Below are 23,349 nucleotides of genomic sequence, written 5' to 3'. Positions count from 1 at the left end.
CTTCTCATACAGGCACAGGATGTATGAGCTAGCCGGCTAAAGTCTGTGTCATGTGTTCAAATGCAAGGTTAGCAAATTAGCTTTTGTTATAGCTAGGTCTCTGACGTTAGGTCGGTGTGTTTGGGTCGTGACAAAGAAACTTTACATTCAGCGCTTACCATTTTCAGGGTGACCATGACGGACCCTTTGGACAGCACTCTCGACCACCATCAGCAAACACCAGATGAGGGACTGCTGTTTGGAAGAATGGTTTAATTCTAGCAGTGGTCAGAGACTTTGAGAATATATTACAAGAGGTTCTAAAGGCGAGATGGTGGCTGACCCGTCCTACAAGTTCAAAGTTTTTGTTGAGTTGGGACTAAGACTCAATAATCGACTTTTCTTGTAAAATTGCACCTTTCAGCCGAACAATAAAATTAACCTAAACTTAGCCCGATTCCAACAGTAATACGTGTAACTCCCTTCAAAAAGTTTGGGGCACGTCGTACCTCTCGAATTACACCTCCCCTCTCATGAAGTAGAGAAAAAGAGGGTGAACACACTTTCCTCATCTCTGTGGAGCACAGTGGTCTGTCACTCCGCTGTGCACACATTAGATTTGTCACTGAACAAATACAGAGACACGTCAGGCGCAGTCACAACACTCCGAACCACCGCAAGTTTTCGGTGGGAGGAAGACATTTTCGCCTCCTTGTCACCAGCGTGAGTTTGGACGTACCGTCACAGGAGTTTCGGTGACAGCCCAGTGAAGGCTGCTTTGTTTGCCTAACTCGTCTCCATTCCTTTTAATGAGCCATTATGGTTATGTTTTGTCTCAGTCGTGTTCGTTGGCTGGCTGCGTTTCTGAGACGGCAAGACAGAGGATAAATGGGTAGGGGGGCGGTGTTGGTGGGGGGGAGGGCCCCTGTCTTCAAACCTCCGCGCAGTGTTTCAGGAAAGAGAAGTTATTGAAAAAAAAAAAGACACTGTCAGGGAAATTTTTAAAACGTTTGGACCAATCTATTAGAATTTTATCAAAAGCTGGAACATGTTAACGTTCTTCATTTTTGATATTTTAGGACGATATTGACATCGAAATCCTCAATAACAAATGTGAGACTTTCAGTTGGTCTTAGCTTCAAACGACAGCACTGGTGCTCTGACTTTGTGATGGCCACGATGAATGCTGTGAGTTCCTTTAGTAATATTAAACAGAAGCTAAAGTTTGGAAGTGGTTAGGCCTGTAGGCCTGGTCAGAGGTTACCGTCCCATTATGACCCAAAAAAACTTTGCTCGGTCTTTTCCACTTCCACGGTGCATTGACAAGAACATCACCACTGGCCCTCAAGGAAGTCCTACTGAACTAGTCCCGCAAGACAATTGTAGCAACTCCTCACCTATACGCGATAACCTTTTCATCATCTGTCTTGTCGCTCTTAAATGTTTCCGAAATCAAAGCTCGAGCCTCGAAGCCAAGCTCCCCTCTCTCTTCCTCCGTATCCTCTTTATCCTCCGTTTCTTTTGTCTTCTCCATTTGCCTGGAGGTGCCAGTAGCTTCCTCTCCACAACACGTGGTAAACTGTGATGGGATCTTGAAGGGGGGAAGATGAGGGGAGTTGGGTGGCTAAGCAGACACTGTGACAACCCACCTGTCAGCAGGTACTCAGTATAATTGGTAAACGAAGGCCGCGGGATAGTAGCGGGGCCCCATCTCTTCCTTCTGTCTTCTGCTCTGTTCTTTGTTTGACAAGTATTTGAAGTCGCCAGGCAGTCGTTGGAAGCTTGTTCCTTCCTTGTTTGGTTCAGAGAAATACAGCGGCCAACCAGGAGAGAAGAAAACGGGAAGAGGTGAGAGGAACACGCGTGAAATCTGAATCGCAGACGTGGAATGTTCACGGAACGTGGCGAGCCAAAGGAGCGGACAGCTACACCTGTACATTTCATTGCGGATTCTGAATGGATAAACGTGTGTTTTATCCATATTAGACCCTTCCTCCTCTTTCAATGCCAATTCCAGCCATCAGGCTCTGTTTGCCCTCTAATGAAACATATTCATCTTCATCACGCTCTCTCGCGGCTCTCAAACTCACTTTACAGCATAGTCAATTAAACCCTTAGGGGCCACTCTGTGCGGAAAAGGATATATAATGCTTTGACATTTCAGCGAGTCCACATTAGGCCCACCCATAGAGCATTCTGCTTTGAGCTGGATGAGAAAGAGTCATAGCCAAGCCTAGAGGTAGGGGAAAGCCAGTCAGAGGGATTGGGTCTCTTATAAGCTAGTTAGCTCTTTGGATTCAGTTACTTATGCTGATGTAATAGGGCAATTGTAAGCTGATACTGAAGTCTCTCTGTGACCCCTACACTGGCTCTTGTTCTCATATTAGGCTACCTAATATATACTTATGCTTATACACTGTAACGGAAGACTAACTGATAAATAACTAAAGTGGACTGAACTCAAGGAGTGTATTAGTGTTGCGGACCACCGTAAAGACTCCTTACATTTTCGTATGGACTTTTTATTTATGTACTCTGTCTTGTGCGAATCTGTGATTGTCTGCTTTGTTTGCTTGAGTTGGTAGCTCTTAGACATTCACACAGTCATCTGTACAACTGGGGTCAGCAGTGTAACGATGCAAAGCAAGTCTCATAACAAGCCCGCTGCTCCAGGGCTCAGTGTGTCTGTGTGTCTGTCTCGCGGGCTCGGAGTTGATCCTGCATCTTGATGGCATGAAACAGCTTGACAGAGCCAACTTCTCCTTAAGGCTGAGCATCGCCCCTTTCCCCTGTCATATCCCCTCTGACCTGGGGGCTATACTCGGATGTGTGTGTGTGTGTGTGTGTGTGTGTGTGAGTGTGTGAGTGTTCGCGTGTACGTCGGGAGCACACTTCACATGCTTCTTGGAAGGCAACTCCGCACCCACTGAGGTTAATCTTAACAAAGTGATGTAAGTGACGAAATACAACAACAGAAAATTGTTAATGCTTTAGCTGCTAGGAGCGGATATTGCATTGCAACAGGGAGACACAGGGTTGCCTGATCGTAAGCATAACTCAACCCTTATACCAGGGGTCTCAAACTCAAGTTAGCTTGGGACCACTGCTGGTGTTGCCTTCTGGGAGGAGGATCACTACAAGGTTCAAGTACTACAAGAAAGTGCAATATTGTATTGTTATTTTTTCAAAGTATATTTTATTTTGATTATCAACATAATCCCTAAATACAAACAGCAGTTTATATGCATTTTTAGATGATTGTTTTTTAACAGTAGGAGAAATATATTTTTCCTACTCCTAAATAACTTATTGAAACCTTGCACATAACTAAATACAAGACACGTGCCAGACACCTGGCGGTGCTGCTAATATCTTGTTCATATTTGACAACAAACAAATGCAAACAACTTGTTTCCCTTTGAGAACAGCTTGTTTATTTAGTTATCAGGAGATATTTATCAAATGAATATGTCTGAGTTTGTCTCGTGACCTTACTGTAACTATGACCTTTCTGACTTTGAATTTCTTCCCCAAAACTACATAGTTCACCTATAGTCCTTGTATGTATACTGTCGGAAATCTCTTTTTTTAATTGCAAATTAAGTACAGAATGTTATGTTTGCACTACTTGGGCTCTAGTGCAGCTTGTAATATGCAAAGTAACCATCAACTAAACTTATCAAGTAAATGTGGTCGAGTAAAAAGTATTCAAGTAAAGTAAGTGCCTCAAAAGTGCAGTACTGAAGTTAAAGTACTTAATTGCATTCCATCACTGGCATTTATAGATAAGTAGAAATTAAAAATGTGTAGAAAAAAAGCAGTTACAGCAATTAATGTAAAAAAAAAACAAAAAAAAAAACAACTATTGAAACAATTTTTTATTGAATGTAATCTGGAGTTTTACAAAATGATCAGTTAACAAGGTTTTGGTTGGCAGCGGGTTTGCGTGTTATGTTCTCATTCTTTGTTAGCTACATTACAGGCCTGAGAACGTGATCGTGTGGTGTCACCAGATTTCTTTATTAGATATTATGAAGTGGCAGATTTCATCAGACGAAAGCAGTTTTGACCCAATTTAAGCTCAGAAGGTGTGAGGACTTCTGTTGAGTGGTTTATAGACACAACTCTAGAGGTGATATGACTTTTAGAAAAGTTAGAATTTTCCCTTTTTTAATACTAGGATTCAAGCCATGGTTCTTAACTTCAGCATTATTATATTCCTTCAATTACGTCCAGCTGTCACGTCTGACGGATCAGGCTTTTAATTCAGAGCGAGACGTCTCCGATTTCCTATTGAAACAGGGATAATACAGTTGTAATTTTGTCGAGGATACTAATGTCGTCTGTTTTATGGTGGATTGTACGTGATTCCTATTTGTTAATTGTGTTTGTTTCTATCAATAGATCAATGCGCGCGCGCGCGTGTGTGTGTAAAGATGGGTAAACTCTATTTGGTATGCCCAGCCACCAACATGAGGAACAACAATGCTAGGCTTCTATTGTCTTGAGCTGCTCTATAGGGGTTAGCTGGCAGCGCTTATGAACAGATGTGTTTCAAATCATTGTTGTTATTTACCAGTGATAGGCTAGAGCTCAAGAAAATGTCCCCCTGTTCTGATTTATTCATTCGGACAGTGGATTTATGCAGAGATGCTGAAAAACCTGGATCTTTTCTGCATGGATAGACGGGCAGATTTATTATTCATGAAGCTAATGCATTGTTTCTGTTGCTTTATATCTCTTTTTTGTTCTCTCATCCTGTTTTTTTTTTTTTTTTTCTTTCCTCCCCCCCCCCCCTTCCTCTCGATGGATGCGCTGAATTCTCTCAGGCAAAGGTTGGCAGTTAAATGTCTGTGTTGAAATGAGAAGTTTGAAAGACGAAGCGCTATCTCTGTGTATATATATATGTGTGTGTGTGTGTATGTGTGTGTGTGTGTGTAAACTGATTTAAATCGCTCTTTGAGCCCTACAGAATGGCGCTTTAAATGTTAAATGGGGGTTGAAGCCTGCCTGAACTAATTTGTAGGGCTTTGCACCGTGTTGACATTTAAATGTGATAAGAATAGCAAACTGTACTGCCGACCTATTTTGAAGATGCTTTCGGAATACATTCACATCATCTGCGGCCTATAATTAATAAAAAAAGACAGGCCTCCCTCGCTCCAGATTTGATTATAATACAACCTTATAAACACACCAGGGATAGATGAGAGGAGACGAAGAGGAAGAAGAAGAAGAAGAAGAAGAAGAGCTAGGGGAGGGAAGAAAGGAGAAGAATTACAGGAATAAAAACAAGAGAAATGATGGGGGCAGGAATTAAGAGGGAGGTGGATTGCGAACACCTGGTCTTTGAGGCAGATTGCGTTGGCTGGCTGCTGTGCTATCACATTACTCTGATCCTGCCTCTCTTGTTTGTCAGAGAATTGAGGAGAGAGAGGGAGAGAGAGACAGAGGAGAAGAGAGGGAGAGAGCGGGTGGCGGCGTTGGGGGGCTGGGGTGGGGGGTGGGGGGGGGGTCGAGGTCTGCGAAATCAGCATGCAAATAACACCACATTGTTAACTTAATCAGATACAGGGGGAGAAAATATGGAGAGGGATGGGAGGAGTGTGGTGGGGGTGAGGGGAGGATGGGGATTGCCAAGGAGGTGAGGCAGAAAGGAAGAGGGGTTTTTTGCGGTGATGGGAGACGGCAGAGGGCGCGCAGATTATAACCACCCACACCCCAGCTCCACCTCCCACCACTGTCCACATCCAACACCCTGGGGCTGCTCCTGAACTGTGTGCAGATGTGTGTGTGTGTGTGTGTGTGTGTGTGTGTGTGTGTGGGGAGAGAGGGAATTTGAGGGAAACTGATGCGGCCCCTTCGCCGCTCCTTCAAGTGCCCAGTATAAGCAGTTAGCTGGCGGTTCGAGCTAGTAAGCTAGCTCGAACCGCTGACCACAGACGTTTTTCAGAACGCTACTGTAAATGTCAAGGTATTTCTGTCATAAACAATAAAAGCCGAAAGGTCCAAGCGAACCTTGGCGACCTCGAAGCACACTAATGACAGGAGCCGTGCCTGTCCTAAACACACACCGCTCCTCCCCCGAAGGCCACAGATGAACACTTTTGGGTTGTAGTCATGTATTGTTTTAGGTTAGCAGCTTATCAGCTGGAGAAAAAAAAAAAAACAAAAAACACTTCCCTGCTCAGCATGCAGATGTGTTTGTTTCACCTATTTTAATATGAATATGATTTACAGTATAATTACATCGTAACATAACCCACACACACCGAGTGCCTCCACATACAGCGTCTGTAAGTATCTGTGCATATGTTTGCGTGGATGATGTAAAGGGAGAGTCAGACAGGAGAGTCTCGTCGGTGTCAGTGTGAATACAGAAGGCTCGTGCGAGTGCGTGCGTGTGTGTGTGTGTGTTTCTCAAGGGAGAGGTTCATACAGTGTACTACAGCGAGGTCATTTTTCATTATAAATATCCAATGCCTTGATGAACTTAGCCCCCCGCCAGAGCACACACTTACAAAGAATGTGTGTGTTTATGTGTGTGTGTGTGTGTGTGTGTGTGTGTGTGTGTGTGTGTGTGCTGTATCTTTTTAATGAGTGTGTGTACTGTAGCCTTTGTAGTAGAAGATACGTCGGTGACGAAGCTGAAGGTCAGGCAGGGCAGAGAAGAATGAGAGAAATGCAGTGTTGGCCGGGACAGACAGCTCTGAGCCGAAGCTCTGGTGCAGACAGACGCAAGGGATCTTGGGACACGTCCAGTGCATACCTACAGACACTGATACACACACACACACACACACACACACACACACACACACACACACACACACACACACGCTCACACCGCACATCGGTGTTACAAGTCTAATCTTAATGATAAATCTTTAACCTTACTGTAGTGAGGGCTGGAGCGGTGAATCCCAAACTTTTTTTTTGTTCTGACAGACACTACCTGTCATGTTTCAAACACACTCATTTGAATTAGTTTTTAAGTGGATGTTTTTTTGAAATGCACATTATATAAAGCACATTGTTGGGCATTTGAACTATGAGAATTACTTTATGACTTGCTGTTAACTAGTTCAACATTTCTTTCTTTCTTCCTTTCTTTCTTTCTTTCGTTTTATTTAACTTTTAACTAACCATCTAACCATTTTTTCCCTGTTACCAAACAATGAGCTGCTTCGTAAACCATTTGTCAAACTGTGAAGTTGCGGCTGATGTTCATAATACTTTGTAAATGGTTGATAAGCACTGCGTAGTTGATCTGTAAACATTATTTAGATGGCAAAGTTGCACTTTACAATTGCTAGTAAATGGTTATAAATCATTTCATCATTTCATCAACTAAGGTTTAATTTACTGTTATCAGTTTATAAATTGTTAATATAATTCTTATAAAGGGATTTTTTTGTTTGTTTGGTTTTTGTTTTGTTTTCAAATTGGTTGAGCTATTCTAAAATAACCCACATACTCCCCAGAGGTACGATCACCCCTGGTTAAGAATGACAGCTTTAAAGGACTAATCTTTCAAGTTTTCTGAGGACAAAATGTTCACACACACAGATTTAGACTGAGCTGTAATTTTAGTGCGAGCCCAGCTGTGGCAGCCTGAGTTTTGCACCAGCACTTCTCTGAGTGTGTGTGTGTGTGTGTGTGTGTGTGTGTGTGTGTGTGTGTGTGTATAACAGTGTGTTTTGTAGTCCGGTTCACAGAGAAGCCTGCAAGGAAAAAAAAAAAAAAAAAGAAAATGCTCCTCTGAGGTTTCACCCAACTTCTCCTTCCTGCTTTAATCACCGCTGCTTTTCACTGAGGCGTTGGCATCGATGCCAAGGCTGCCTCACTGGCATGTTTCTTCCTCTCGCTCTTTTTCTCCTTATCCATCTTTCATTTCTTTTATTTCCTCCCGTAAACCTTTTCATCCTCCTCCACTCCTCCCAACCCCATCTCTGATCTTAAGAGCAGTCACCACAGTGTTTTTCTGATAAAGCCTGATAGATAAACATGCTCTCTTATGTCCCTGAGGCCCTCCGCCCTCTCTCCCGAGAGCACACCCCTCCAAAGCACTTCCTCTGCTACAATTAGTCTGTAATAAATACACCCTGGCCTTAAAGTAGATAGTGCTCTCTCTCTCTCTCTCTCTCTCTCTCTCTCTCTCTGTCTTTTTCTTTCGTTTTATATTAAGTGCCACATTAGCTCGCCATACATATCTGACTTTGAGGTTAAAGGAGAGGCAGTGCGGTGATCTTTTCCTCTATCTCTTCTTCCCCAGGCACACCGAAAGCGCGTCAGAACAATAGCAGTTAAAAACACCGCTGCGCGATATTGTAGCATATGCAGAGAATCACAAGCATTTCCACTCAAGTCTGAGCTGATGGCTTTGATAAGATTAGTTTGCTTTCTTAAACAGGAAGTGTGCTGCTTAAAGAAGAAAAAAAAAACAACAAAAAAAAAAAAACAGCATGGTTGCATAATAAGTTTAACTACTTCTCAGAGAGCCAAAGTTCCCCTTCAAACTCTTCAGATTAACACGGAAAGAGGAGACGCAGGAGGAAAAAAAAAAAAAAGAAAGTGGGAGAGGAGAGAGATAGAAAGGGGGAGTTTATCAAAGTGATGGAATAAAGAGAGATTTAACACGGTCATATTAAAAAGACATGCGGCAGTTTCAATATTTAAAAATCCCATTTGCTTCGACAGAAGAGCTTTTTCATTCAAGAGCATATGGCAGCGGTACCTGTATCCAGCCTCCCTCTCTTATCTCCCTCAAAGACAAAGAGAAAGAAGGAGTAAAGGGGTGGGGGGGGGTGGGGGGGGAGGCTGAGGAAAAAGAGATACTTTCAAACAGACATTCAGACATTGAAGAATCATTCAATTATCGGCAGCATGATGTAAAATAATTACCTGACTCGCTTCCTGTAATGAGTGCTGCTAATTAGCCATAGACTTTTGTTTTAGTTGAAAAAAGAAAGAGAGAGTCCCAAACTCCCAACAGCACAGAAGCTGTGAAAAGATATGTCGTATGTTGAAGTAGCACCCCATCTTTTTTTTTTTTTCTCGCTAAACGCAGACACACGCTAGAAACACACACACACACACAACACGCACCGTGACTCTTTACCATGGTCCCGCTTGGCCCGAGCGCACAATTTACCTCCCTATGTATGCACACACGGCTCCCAGTAAATAGTCGATTCAAAAAAAGATCCTTCTTCTCTTAATTAGCTGTGTAACAATTAAAGTCTCCTCTTAGTAAATTGAACCTTTGTCTCCCTTGCCTCCCTAGTTTGATTTCAGCACCTGTCACAACAACCCCTCCCTTTACCACCACCTCCACCGCCGCTACACACCCACCACCATTACCTCCGCCGCCACCCCCCCGCGACTGTAGTCATTATGCAAAACTCTACCAGAATGCGCCCAGCATGAGCGGAAGAAAACAGCAATTATTTCTGATATTCTGTTATTTAGGCCGTATTGACATTCAACTACTTTCCCTTTCTCTCTGTTTGTCTCTTTCTCGCTGCCACCACCTGAGAAACAGAGTGAGGCTGAACTTGACTTTGTTTTAGTCTCAGTCGCGAATCTCGCATGTCATCGCCGCAGTCACTCCGCGAGAGGCATGAAGGCAGCGCTGGCCCGTAAGGGGACCTACGCATTTCTGTGTGTGTCAGTGTTTGTGTGTGTGTATGTGTCAGTGTTTGTGTGTGTGTGTGCCTGTTTGCAGCATTGACATGCAGCGCAGAGGGTGACCAGTGATGTAAGCTATGACAGATACACAGTGGTCATTGTCTCTCTGGCCTCTTTCTTCCCGCGGTCTAACCATGCGTGAGCTCTCTACACTGCCATATTTGTTGTCTAACACACACACACACACACACACACACACACACACACACACACACACACACACACACACACACACACACACACACACACACAGGCGCGCACACACACAGAGAACATTTTCAAAAGGAGTTGTGGAGGAACTTTATGTGAGAGGCCACTGTCCTTAGGTTTTTGACCATACAAACTGAGAGTTGTACTCTGTACAAATAAAACCACAACAGATTTATATAGAACAGTACATAAGCATGAAGAAATACAGTAACATAACATGTTTAAGTCAAGCAATAAGAGTTAAAATCTGGGCCTGGGAAGATTATTAATTAACCAAGAACTAAGTTCATGATTTTCTGTTGAATGCCTATATCAGGACGATAAGTAGGGACCACAGTGGTGGTTTTTGCATGATTTACATTAAATTGGCAAAAAAAAAATGTCTTACTCTATGTTGCCGATATTGGCCCAGCACGGATGTATCGATATTGATGTATTATGTTTCAGTGCTTCCCATAAGTTAACGAGACTCTGGCGGCCCGCCATAGACTTGTTTTGCTGCGCCATGGTCGCCTATTGATCCATACATGTTTTTTTCACCTCTCATAATAGCGCTGAGGATCCCTTAACGTTTTGTGTCCTTGCTTCAAACACAAGCACGCGCACACGCACACACACACACACACACACACTCCGGCCCGAGGCCCGCAAAGTACGCCGGCCTCCCCCCTCGTATCAACGCTGTGTCAACAACTTCGGGGAGGTGGAACTAGCTATATCTTCTGGTGAGGGAAAGAAAAAAAACAAAACAAAAACACAATAAAGACAACTTCCAGGTTGATTTGTGGTAACGGTAGCATTAAGTTGGTGTGCTGGGTTGAAGTCAGTCTGTCTGTCTGTCTTGTTAACCTTGCCGGACAGCGCGTAGCCTATACCTCTGTTTGTGTACTGTTATTTATGCGCCCACTTCCAGCACCATCCTGTGACTGTGTGCCTGGAAAACACACAAGACTGAAATAAAACTTTGTTTTTACGTTTGATAAATGCCAACGGGCAGCGTGTTAATGAACCACAGCTCGTAGGGATAACGCTTTTAGGGGTTTTACGCCAACTTGTGGTGTCCATGCAAACTTGAACGCATGCTGCTGTCAAAGCAAAAAGGGAGACTTACCAAATACTAACATATTCTGACACTCATAAAACAACTTCAACGATTCAGCTTTTCACTCGAAATGGTAAGCTGCCTGATATCATCATTAATAATAACCAAAAACAGCATAGCTTTTAAAACAAATGCAAAATATATATATATATTTTTTATTTTTTTCTCCCTGTTTTACATGTGTATGTGTGTGTGTGTGTAGGTTTGATAATCGATGTTTGCAAAAAAGAACATTATCAGCAAAGTGATAAGTATCTATTGAATGCCTAGTGTCACTGCCAGTTCAGTGGCACACAACAGCAGTGGCAGAATGAGCCGCAGTTGCTGTTGCAGTGTTAAAGCAGGATTGATGCCGTGTTATAAGCATAAGACGAGGCACGTTCACCATCATTATCACGTCAATTACTGTAATTTTTTTTATTTATTTTTGCCTTTTGCTACTGTCACTGCGCTACGCTAAACAGACAGTGCTTAACAAATGTTTGCCGCTATTAATCCGGTGCTCATCGTCGTGCTTTATTCAGTGCTGCGGGGGTCTGTCCGCGCCACTGTGACCACTATTGTAGTGTTCTCAGGAGGGGAGAGGTGCTCGCAGATGTACACGCACACACACACACACGTGCACGCACAACATGCACGCACACACAGACACACACACGCACACACAGACATCTGCAGGTCACCATCATCATAGTGGGAATAATACCAGGGATGGTTATCATAAAGGGAAGCTTTGAGCTCCCGGCCGTCTTGGGAAGATGATTTGGCTGGCCCGGAACAATGAACTGTGGGAATCCGCTTGTCCTGCATTGATCTTCCTCCCATGGCATCCCCTGCAAGGCTGTCAGAGCGACGGACAGATAAAAAGACCCACAACATTTTTCTTTCTCTCTCTCCCGCTCCCTCCCGGTGTCTTTCTTTTCTTTCTGTCAGGAGGGCTCCCACTGATCAGCGGGGATGAGCTGAAAGTTGAACTACCTGTTGACAGGACCTCTTAAACAGCCCTCAATGACATATTGTGCGAGAGAAGGAGGGAGAGGCAGAGGCTCCTGTTCATTCATATTTCTAACGGATCTATTCAGCCCGTGCTCTTGACAATCCCTCGCGCCGTTGCTGTTATTTTCTCTGCATTAAAGCGGAGCAGGGCAATCTGTTAATCTAGTGTTATTTATAACCTTGTATTTCTGGATGCTCTGTCTGTGTGTGTTTTTTTTTTCCTTTCCGCTATGAGGCTTTAGAAGGTGTCCACTACAAATCGGTCCATAAGAATGTGTTTGGTTTGTGACTGGTGTTGTTGGCCAAACAATCAGGGCTCTGGCTCTTTCGTGCCACTGGAAACACCTCTCCAATGGTCCAGTAGTCTTTTGGGAGAAGTGGAATATTTGAAAATGATTGCAAATGAAGCCTACTTTTAGTTTAATCTGTCTCGTGCACATATTTGTAAGAAGAAACATCAGCCCCACTTAAAACCACAACCAGATGAGATTCGATTTTGATCTTGACTGGAAGTCAACTTTTTTCCCCGAGTCAAGACAGAACAATCAATCTCTGAAACATCCCATCTTTTTGATTGTGCGGTTATGAGTTTTGATCAAGAGGCTGTAGGCATGGGATGGAGTTAGGATTGAATCTGGCAGGGGTTGTGTGACTGTCTTCCATGTGCAGTTCAGAGTGTTTTTGCCTCATTACAGAAAGTAATAATGCCGCGAAGTCAAAGAGCGAGAGAGAGAGGAAGGAAAACAAGGCAGATTTTTTATTGGATTAATTAGACGCCTCGCAAAGACCACCTGCAATAGAGGCAAAACACAAGCCAGAAAGAAATTCATATCTGGTCTGTTCTACCTACTAAGCACTAACTCTAACTAAACCAACTTTACACGGAGGTAATTGATCTTTGGAATCATGGGGAAGCTCTGTTTGTACTTTGAAAACACACGTACGTCTTTTGAATGGTTCTGACTATCCGTGCTGCCTGTGTGACACAGAATATTCAACATTTAACTCTCAATACATGTAACATATGGCGACTACTCACATTGTCCCTTAAACATCAGATTGCTGTAGCTGGAACCCCCCCCACCCCTCCCCCCCATCTCATTAACGATTTGGTGCAAATATGATGGAATTCAGCACATTGTGAATAATGATTGATTTGTTTAATGCAATGAATTTGTTCATTAGGACTTAATGAGGTATTGCTTTGTGATTAGTCGATGGCTTTTGTGTCAATACATGTCAAAATAACAAAGTTCAACTAATGGCTTTTCGATCCTTTAGTTTCTCCACATCTTGTCTTAAATGTCAGAGGAAAGTTTTGTGACAAAACTCAGGCCTGACAGTACTTTGTACATGTATATTCAAAGGTTTGTTTGAAATTGTTTATGTTAATATGAATTTATAATTGGTAGCCATCCCTAGTACTGACACCACCTTTCATATACTTCAGTAATTTATATGATTATAATTAGAGGGAAACACATATAAATCCCTTTAGCATTTATGATGCATAGTACTATTGATAAGACCAAAATGAACCAAGCACATTCAAATGCTGACTGAAATATACTTCCATTGTGTTACAGATACCACTTATAATTAAGCTGAGGCTTGAAGAGAAAAAGAGCAGAGAAGAAAAATGTATTTAGTGAAACTGAGTGAAATCAGTTTCTGTGTGTGTGCGTGCGTGCACGCGCGTGTTTGTGTGTGTGAGAGTGCAGAGGATTTGCCGTGTTTACGGGTGCACGTGGTGCTTTGCTGAATATTAAACCACAAACTATAAAGACAACTGAACCGTCGTGAGAAAATGCTAAAGGAAGTCTTTGTGGTTTTAGAGGTATCAGAGGAGCCAATAGTTTTAATGAGGCAGCATTGCTGCATATGCCAGGAAATGATAAGGTTGTACAGGTTAGAATAACGGCAGATAGATACTGTACTAGTGAAGCTACAGAGTGGATGTGTTGTTCGTTTTCGGAGTCTACACGGGCTACGCAGCCATGGCAGAGACAGTCAGACATAGGGACAAAGTGGCACCAAGTGTTTCTGGTAAGAACAACAAACCTGAGCCTTGATCTTCTAAAAAAGCATGGTACTGTTGCATTATTGCAAAAACTTGTTTTCTTCTGTGCATTTGATGAATGTTTTGAGGCTCTTCGCATTAGCAGTTAGGGTGATGTCACAATAGAGAGAGGTGTTGATGTGATTTCTGTGGGCAGCCATTTGATAGTGCCGGGTGAGTTGCAACATACTCACGGTGTCTTTTAGAGGGCATGCGCATACTGAATTGTTGTCTGTAGTCAAAGGGTTGTGTTTGAGTCCGTGTCTTCGCCTGTGTGTGTATGCGTTCCTACTTGTACACCACCCTCAAATTCCCTCGCATGTGTGTGTGTGTGTGTGTGTTGATATGAGCAGAGGGGGGATGTCACATAAGAAATGTCCTTTTTAATCAGGGGAAAAAATATAAAATGACTCGGGAGCAAGGCGAGCATATTAATGTGCCTCATTTGCATACGCTCGTCAGCCAGGATACGTTTATAAAAAACACAAACTGGATTCGTCAGTTCATTTCACATTATTCCATTGTCTATCTGCCTTTGTTATATGTTAAAGATAAAGGCAGAAATCAAATTGAAGAAAAGGGCAAGCTGCTATCTCCCCAAATGAGCAACAGCTCATCAGCCTAGTTTAAATCACAGATTTCTATTCCAAAAGGCAGCCGCCTCTGTAAAAAGGGCCCATTCAAACAACGTCTTCTCTGATATAAGCACGCCTGGTGATGGAAGCTGGGGTGTCACATAAATACAATTTAAAACCTAAGCCATTTAAAGCAGTCCAACAAAGTTTTATCTTTCCCAGCAATTCTTTCCCAACTTAATTCTCACGATAAACGTATAAATATAAGGTATGTAAACATATATATTTTTATTCAAGTATAAACCTCTAGTTGTGGGCTTCTGAGATCCTTTATTATGAAGATGAGTGAGGCAATAATCAAGTCACATGACAACATGATCATAAGGTCAGTTGTACATTTAAGTGGGCTTTTGACAGGGGCTTGTTTTGCTGCTACATATAAGCGTGCAGAACATAGAATGCTCTTTATATTCTTGATGAATTCAGTGGAATTGCTTAAGATACTTGTGGAGAGAAATAAGGAGAATTCAAAGGGCAGCCCACAAGTGTCACATTCCTTTGAACACAAGTGGAAACTGGTCACAGTGTCTAATTCATATCCCCGAGATAAGAATCCACCATTGACAGTGTGTTGGAGGGGCCAGTGGCTAAAAGAACAGGCACCCCTTATGTCTACTAACCTCCTACTGATGGGAGAGAGGGGGGGGGGGGAAGAGTGAAAAAAATCAAATGAATGTGAAAACAAATAAGCCAAGCACAATGTCGACTGCTCCATGCTTTAGGAACATACTGGAGGGGGAGAGAGTGAAAGAGAAAGACAGGGCCTTGAATCTTGCAGAGCCTTAGCTGTCCTTCATGCTTGTAAAATATATACTGAACATGTGTGCACATATGTAATGTGGGTGTTCCCTTTTGCTGCCAGATTGGGTCCATTAGCTGTCTAAAATGATCCCACTTTCTCTTAAAAGTGAACTCACCTAATGTCAGTGCTTTACACAGCCTCTCCATGAAAGGATTTTTTGATGATTGAAATCATGCGTTATAACACAGTGGCTGCCACTGTTACCAGGCAGCATACTAATCAGCTTAATGAGATATTATACAATATTTTGTTGACCAAAGCAGAATTGTGGTTATTGTTTGTGAGGGTTTGACCCCTGCCAGCAGCAAGAGGAAGTGTGCAGATAGATGTTCATGCCTCTCCATCTGGAGAGCAGATGGATCTGCATTAAAACCAATGTTATTCTTTTTTTAAATTTTTTTTTATTTTATATTTATTCACTGATGTTACACATATGAATACTTTCACTGGCAGTACACCATGTTCAGAAAATTTTGATATATTTCAAGAGCATTCCAGCAACCCAGGACTACAACATTATTCTGTGTCATACCGTAGGTAGAACAAATAAAACAAAGTAACTGCTTCCTGCTTATTCCTCTCAGACTTGAGGGTGTGCTTATCTGTTATCTATTTTTTTCATCAACCAATGCATCTTTGCCTGCACTGGGAACCCTTTCAACACGGGCAACTGTTATTTTCTCTGTCCCAGAAACTGAAAAAAGAGTTAGGTAGAGAGAGGAAGACAGACAGAGAGAACTGGGGGAATAGAAAGCAGCGGAGGGAGAGCAAAGTGATTCACATCAAATGTAGTGCAGCTCTTTAATGGAATTTTGCGCCAAGACAAGTGTCGTGGCAACAAGATAAGAGTGTTGTGTTTACTGGAATAACCCCTTGGTTTTAAGTGCTATTGTTAATATCATAATTGTAGTATTGCGGTGGCTCCCCGACAATGCCGTTGCTCCGTTTCATTAAGGCGTGTAATTGGTGGAATTCTGATAGGATGGGCACAAGTAGCTTAATTATACACTGCTCACTGTGTTTACAGAGTAATTATTCCATCCAAAATGGTGTTACATTTTGAAAAAGTTCTAAGGAGTCACACCATTTCTCCAGGCCCTTGGTGCTGACAATTCATGCAGTGCTCTGTGCATCAAAGACAGTACATTTTATTTCCCTGCACTGGGTGCAAAGGCACGTGTTGTCTTCCTGGATGAAGTAACACGTTAGGCTCTGTACTATCTTCCATTTGTAATCTTGGAGGAAAATGAAATATTTCTTCTGTTATTTTGATTATTGTTTCCTTCTTTCCGTCTGTTTTTACAGGATGGAGGACTCTAGTTTGTGTCTTGGTGTGTCATCAGCGGTGCCTGACGCTGATGCCCATCTGAGCAGTGCAGTGTTAAATGGGCGCTACCCCATCAGTCAAAAGCTTCATCAGCTTACTGCCCAGCTAGGACACGCCTTTCCTGATCTACACCGCCCACAACAGATCCCTGAAGAGAAAGCAGCCACGCCTTTGGACGAGAAGACCCACCACGCAGCCCTGGCTAGTCAACCTATCAGCAGTCAGATGGCCCTGCTGGCCAATCAGCTCAACCGAGACATTGATGCAGGGGCACTAAGTGGGTTGAACGGGCGTGTTGACCTGCAGCAGTTCCTCAATGGCCAGAATTTGGGCATCATGTCCCAGATGAATGATATTGAAGATGATGCCCGCAAGAATAGAAAGTATCCCTGTCCATTGTGTGGCAAGCGCTTCCGTTTTAACAGCATCTTGTCACTGCACATGCGCACACACACAGGAGAGAAGCCCTTCAAGTGCCCCTACTGTGACCACCGAGCAGCTCAAAAAGGCAACTTGAAGATCCACCTCCGCACCCACAAGCTGGGGAATCTCGGTAAGGGACGTGGCCGTGTCAGAGAGGAGAACAGGTTGCTGCATGAGCTGGAGGAGAGGGCCATTCTGAGGGACAAGCAGATGAGAGGGAGCAGCAGTCTGCAGACAGCTCCAACACCACATCTGGGCATCAACAGCAGCTCTAACACCCATCAGCAGCAACTAGGCTCAGCTTGTGGCCTCCTTCCCCCCTCTGGTCTAGCAACTCCAGACCCAGTTTCTCAGCCTTCCACTTCACCCAAGCCGGCTGGCGCCCAGGATGAACTGTCCCTGAACCCAACTACAGGCTTCCGCTGCACCTTCTGCAAAGGGAAGTTCAAGAAGCGCGAGGAGCTGGACCGCCACATCCGCATACTCCACAAGCCCTACAAATGTACCCTGTGTGAGTTTGCTGCTTCTCATGAAGAGGAGCTGATAAGTCATGTGGAGAAGGCCCATATCACAGCCGAGACCACACAGGGTCAAGGTGCTGGTGGTGCCGGCGGTGCGCCTACGGCCACTGAATTCCGCTGTGACGTGTGTGGCCAGGTTTTCAGCCAAGCTTGGTTCCTCAAGGGCCACATGCGCAAGCACAAGGACTCATTTGAACACTGCTGCCAAATCTGTGGCCGTCGCTTCAAGGAACCCTGGTTCCTCAAAAACCATATGAAGGTGCATCTCAACAAGCTGGCCATCAAGAGCAAGCCTCCACAGCCCAGTGAGCAGGAAATGGCTGCCGTCAATAGCATGAATAGTCTGGCTCAGGAAGCTCATGCCAACCTTTATTCCCGCTACATCTCCTGTCTTCAGGGAGGCTTCCTTTCACCAGACAAACAGGGCCTGACTGAGCAGCACCAAATGTTGGCTAAAGCTGGCATAGCCATGAAGGAAAAGGAGATGTTGGGGAAATTGCTGGGGCCAATGGCAGGAGGTATGGGCCATGGGCTGGGCGAAAATGAGAAACGCTCACTCTTGGGTTGTCTCAACCTTGTGCCACCACTCAAGTCAAGCTGCATGGAACGCCTCCAGGCAGCCGCAAAAGTCGCTGAGATGGACTCCCTCAATAGCTACCAAGCTTGGCAGATAATGGCACGTGGCATGGCTATGGACAGGGCTTTCATGCCCAAGGAGCAGCAGCAACACCAACACCATATAACCCCTGGGCAGGAAGATGAGATGGGTGGTTCTGGAGCCTTGGCTTCCTTCTCAAAGGATAAACAAGACTACTCCTTGATTGCTTCCAACGATAGCTCCAAGCAGAAGCAGCTCTCGGAGGCCTTGCAGGGATCCAAGGCAGGAGGAGCCATGATGCCCATGAAGGAGGATGGACGGGGCTTTGACAGTCACCGTGACTTAATGTCCCACCATGGTAGTGCTGAGGCTCCTGGAGTCTTGGCTGGCCTGGGAAGCCCAAACATCGACTACAGCCTCTCCAGCCTCTCCAGCATGAAGGAGAAACCTTCTGAGTGCCCTGACTGTGGCCGGGTCTTCAGGACCTACCATCAGATGGTTGTCCACTCCCGAATCCATGGCAAAGATAGGAGAGGCATTGAGGAAGCGTTCCAGCAACAAGGTTTGGACGAACGCCGGGGATCAGCCAGTGACCCCGAGTCCCAGTCCATCAGCCGCTCCACCACTCCTGGTTCATCCAATGTGACAGAAGAGAGCGGTGCTGGAGGAGGACACTCCCAGACAGGAAGCGTCCAGGATGACAGCCCACATCCCTCCTCCCCATCCTCAGGTAAGAAAAAAAGTCTGAGAATGAATGACAACCACTTGTATTCTTTGGTCAGTATGTGGATAAAAGGGATCAAAATGTTATCCCACCGACATACACTGGGGAATAATGTTTCATTTTCTAATTTAGTGCTACTTACCATACCATCCTACAATTTTACCTACATCATTTCCACTAAGAATCACTTGAGTACATAGATGTGTGTATAATCAATGTGTCAAATCCATCTCTTCAAAAGGAAATGAAAAATAACCCAAATACCCAATGAAGAATCACAGCCACACATTCCTCCCATAACTGAAATACTTAACATCTTTCTTCAAATACTCACACACCGTCAGAGTGGTTTGCTTTTATAGGATACTTTAACACAGAAATGCCCGTACATGTAATGATAGGCTGCATACACATACAGCGTTGTATTGGATTGAAGTGTACACACTGCACTATAAATATCATAAATACTCAGGTATTAACAGATAGATCTGATCTTACTTGCATTTTTTTTTGGTGCTGGAAATAGTACGAATTGTCTACTGACACTGCTGTGTTCATTCGCATTAAGCCAAACAGAAGACTCCAGAGAACACAATCCAGGAAGAGACCTTCAGCATTGCATGCATGTTTGCAGGTTAGCAGTCAAGATCCCTGTGGAACATGAGTAAAGACAGGGAGCAGAGGGACGTAGTTGTTTTAACCACAGCGATTAATAAATGTCTTTAATAAACACGTTAGAGACAACCATACCCCTCCCTTCCTCTTACCCAGCAAACACAGGCCGACCGGGGCTAGATAAGTGTATGTTTAGTGGGATTAAGGGAGGCTTGTTGCTAATGATTACACAAGTTTTTAAAGGTAACTTTCGCTTGCTCCTCAGGGCACTATGCTACCGTTAAGAAGCGCGCGCTGTAATTAGGTCACGACTATGCGATAATCAGTTGGTTTAAGCTAAACAAGACACTAATTAAAGATATACATATAAAGCAGGTCAAAAAAAAAATGGTGAACTTCATTTGCGAAAGAGAGGATGTGCTTTTAAGTCTTTTGAGAAAATATATAAATAAATAGAAATATAAATCAGAGTGGCTTAGCTTAAGGCTGTAAGCAACTTAATTCCACCAGTGGAGACGAAATTGTTTATTTATTCACAGAGGCATGAAGTCCTTATCATGCCCGTGTAGTGTGATGGGTTTGAACATGGGACAGGCTATGTTTATTTTAATCTAAGAAATAATAACAGACAACCCCCCACCCCAATTAGGAATTAATGAAAATGAGAGTGAGATAAAAACCTATTTTCTTTATAGAGACTATTAAACATAACACTTTCTCAACAGGGTGGGGGTGTAGCCGATGTAATTATCTTCTGAATTTTAATGCTGGAAGTTTCTCCCTCCATCTCTCTCTCTCTCTCTCTCTTTCTCTCTCTCTCTCTCTCTCTGTCTCTTTTGACTCAAGCACTTTGAATCTGATGGGTTCAGCTTGTGGTGTTTCAACAATGTCAGAAGTACTGTATTAACATCCAGTGCTTGGTATACAAAAAGCAAAGCAAATTAAAATAATAATTGACAAATAAAACCAATAGTATTTACCACCAAATGCTAACAAAGCACAAAGAACTGCATTAGATTTAGTTGAGTGGTTAAATCTCACCCTCCAGGCACCATCTGTGGAGAAGGAGGGTATGATTAAAGACAAAAATATAAATACAAAAATAAATTAAGATAGAGTAGCAGCAACTTTGCAGAAGAACCAGAGCCTGCTGATTTCCAGAAGGCCTTGGTGTTTGCCCTTCCTGCTGTCTTTGTCTAACTGTTTTTGTGTGTGTGTGGTTTGCACGCAGGTAGCCTGTCTCACCCTTAGCCGAGTGCTCAGTCAGAGGCTCGATACGTTGGCACAATTCAAGCTCTTTGTCAGTCTGCCACTCTCATAACTGAAAGGTTCTCCTAGCATTCTTTTTATTGTAGCGCTTTGCTTTTTGTGATCACGCAGACTAAAAGTATTAGAGGACTGGAACAGACCGGCGTGCATTTTTCACAGGCAAAGCAATGAGAGAAATAACCACTGAAAATGTTAGATATATGTCTTCGCTACTTCCTGTTATTTAATCAGAAGTAGCGAAACTCGACTTTCTTCACGACTTACACAATGTGATTCACATTTGGAGCTCGGGGACTCTCAAATTAGAAACTTTGATGTGTGAGAAAAAAACGTGTCTGAGTCTCATGTGGAGAAAGGTGTCATGCTTGTTCTCTGCATGCATGTTTGTTTTACATGCGCGTGTGTGTATGTGTGTGGGGCGGGGGGTGGGGTTATGCTTTACAGTATGTGTGTACATCACTCTGTTCTGTAGTGAACAGGATGTGGCTACTGTAACGTTCTCTTTATCTTAATAGCTCAGCTTTAAGAAAAAGGGCTTGTTACTCTGTGTGTGTGTGTGTGTGTGTGTGTGTGTGTGTGTGTGCACTTGCAAGTGTGTACCTGTGTACGTGCGAGTCTCTGCCCTGCCACCTACCTACAGCAATTTTGAGTTAAACTTGAATTATAGTAATCAAAAATAACATCTCAACTGTGAAAGAAGGTCAGCTTTTGGGCTTTTGTCTTTCGAGACAGCACTTGTTTAAAAGCAATGAGTGGAAAAAAAAGGAGAAGTGAGGAAGAAAAAGAACAGAAAAACAAAGGCCTCTGTCACAGATGTCCTTTAAAGACCTTCCTTATTACAATATAGCACGGCAGCTAACCTTGGGCATAAGATTCTTTATTCTTTTACAACAAAGACGTAATTACATTTATGCCCATCACCATCATTTTTTTTGTTTGGTTATCCTTGGACTGACTTCACTTCACTGTTGCTGTTTCTTACCGTGATTAGGCCTGAAAGAAGCTATGCTGGGAGAAAACACACTGTGTTTCGCAGTGCGGTGGGAAGGTGCAGCAACAGGCAACAGACTCGACTTAAACGCAACTTATCACATTTGATAGGGGGCTTTAGAAAGCGTTGCCTTTTTTTTGCCAGCTCTTACACGCAAATAACCCACCATTGAAAATCCCTATTTTGCAGGCAAATGTGGCTGAATGTGAAAAAAATAGGCTTTGCTGCACGCATGTAAGGCCTAAAGCAGCAGAAGTCCTCCTTACATGTACCTCTGCAACCTTCCCATTACGCATAAACCCCACTCCCACCTCTTGGCTCCCGGCTTCTTAAAGACTCTATACACTCCCTCTGGCTCGCTCTTTCTCTTTCTCTTTCTCTCTCTCTCCCTCGCTCTCTCTCTCTCTCTCCAGAGAATCCCCCCCGTGTCTACATTTTTTAAGAGGAACAGCATTTTAACATGGCAAGGATTAGCCCGCATATCCCTGGTCTTTACCACGGCTCAAACAAGCAGGCAAAATGCTCGCTCCATACAAATTGAAATTGGATTTGCCAACTTGACGCCTTAGGTTATAAAGCGTGGATATTCATCTAATTGCAATGATACAATGGGGGCGTAATTACACATGCGGACAAACTGTTGCAGTGTAATTACTGTGTCATTAACGGGCATAAAGTGGAGTTGAACAAGATGCGGACTGCTATGAATATGCATGCTGACATACCCTATATAGTTTGCTGTTCTCAGCTAATTTCAGCCAACGTGTCGTCAATACTGGCAATGCCAATCATGGATTAGTATTGCTATTCTTTTTACTACCTATGGCAGTCCAGCTTAACACATTGTGTAAATCAACCAAAGCCAGAATACTGTAATAAACAGAAACATGGCAGAAAAAAGAGAGAAAATAAAAAAAATATATATATTTCAGATGGATTATGTGTTGAATGATACACACTGCACTCTCAACTGAGGTAGGACTTGCATATCTCAAACATAGGACTGCAAGCATACAGTCTGACAGGATTAAGCTGATAGGTTGAGCCCTCCCGACTTCTGTGCATGCGCATACATTCCTGTCAAATTCAGTTCGCACAGTCGACAAGACATGACCTGGAGAATATGCCTGAGCAATACAATCAGGCCCCAGTGTAAAATACAATTTAAAAAAGGGGTAAATAGTCCACCTACAGAGCATTTACAGAGTGCCTGTGACATTTCAACAGCTTGACAGTTGAGATTCAACAGTGCAACTGTTTTTTATTTCTTTGTTTATGCGAAAACTCAATCTTTTCAAAGAGGCCTTCTGCGAAACAGAGCCACCAAGATATAAAGCAGGACTCATTTTAGATATTGTACTTCAGTTACACAAATTTCCTTTGAAATTAGTAACAGATCAAGTTATTA

At 43.3% G+C, this 23,349-nt stretch overlaps 1 protein-coding gene across 7 annotated transcripts in view; it reads left to right on the top strand.

Annotated features, from left to right (window-relative positions):
• The window catches only part of znf536 (zinc finger protein 536), a 208,303-nt gene that overhangs the window by 94,474 nt on the left and 90,480 nt on the right, over positions 1 to 23,349 (top strand). For 6 of the 7 annotated variants that reach the window (XM_037095381.1, XM_037095383.1, XM_037095376.1 and 3 more), the window contains one exon: positions 16,779 to 19,072. In XM_037095381.1, coding sequence (XP_036951276.1) covers positions 16,780 to 19,072 — 2,293 coding nt within the window. In that variant the 5' untranslated portion in view covers position 16,779. Of the gene's footprint in view, positions 1 to 13,921; positions 14,024 to 16,778; positions 19,073 to 23,349 lie in introns of those variants that run through there. The other variant, XM_037095382.1, reaches the window with a different exon arrangement.

The sequence above is a fragment of the Acanthopagrus latus genome, chromosome 4, assembly GCF_904848185.1.
Source record: "Acanthopagrus latus isolate v.2019 chromosome 4, fAcaLat1.1, whole genome shotgun sequence".
NCBI lineage: Eukaryota > Metazoa > Chordata > Actinopteri > Spariformes > Sparidae > Acanthopagrus > Acanthopagrus latus.
The sequence above is the reverse complement of the archived record's forward strand: the minus strand, read 5'-3'. Positions and strand labels throughout refer to the sequence as shown.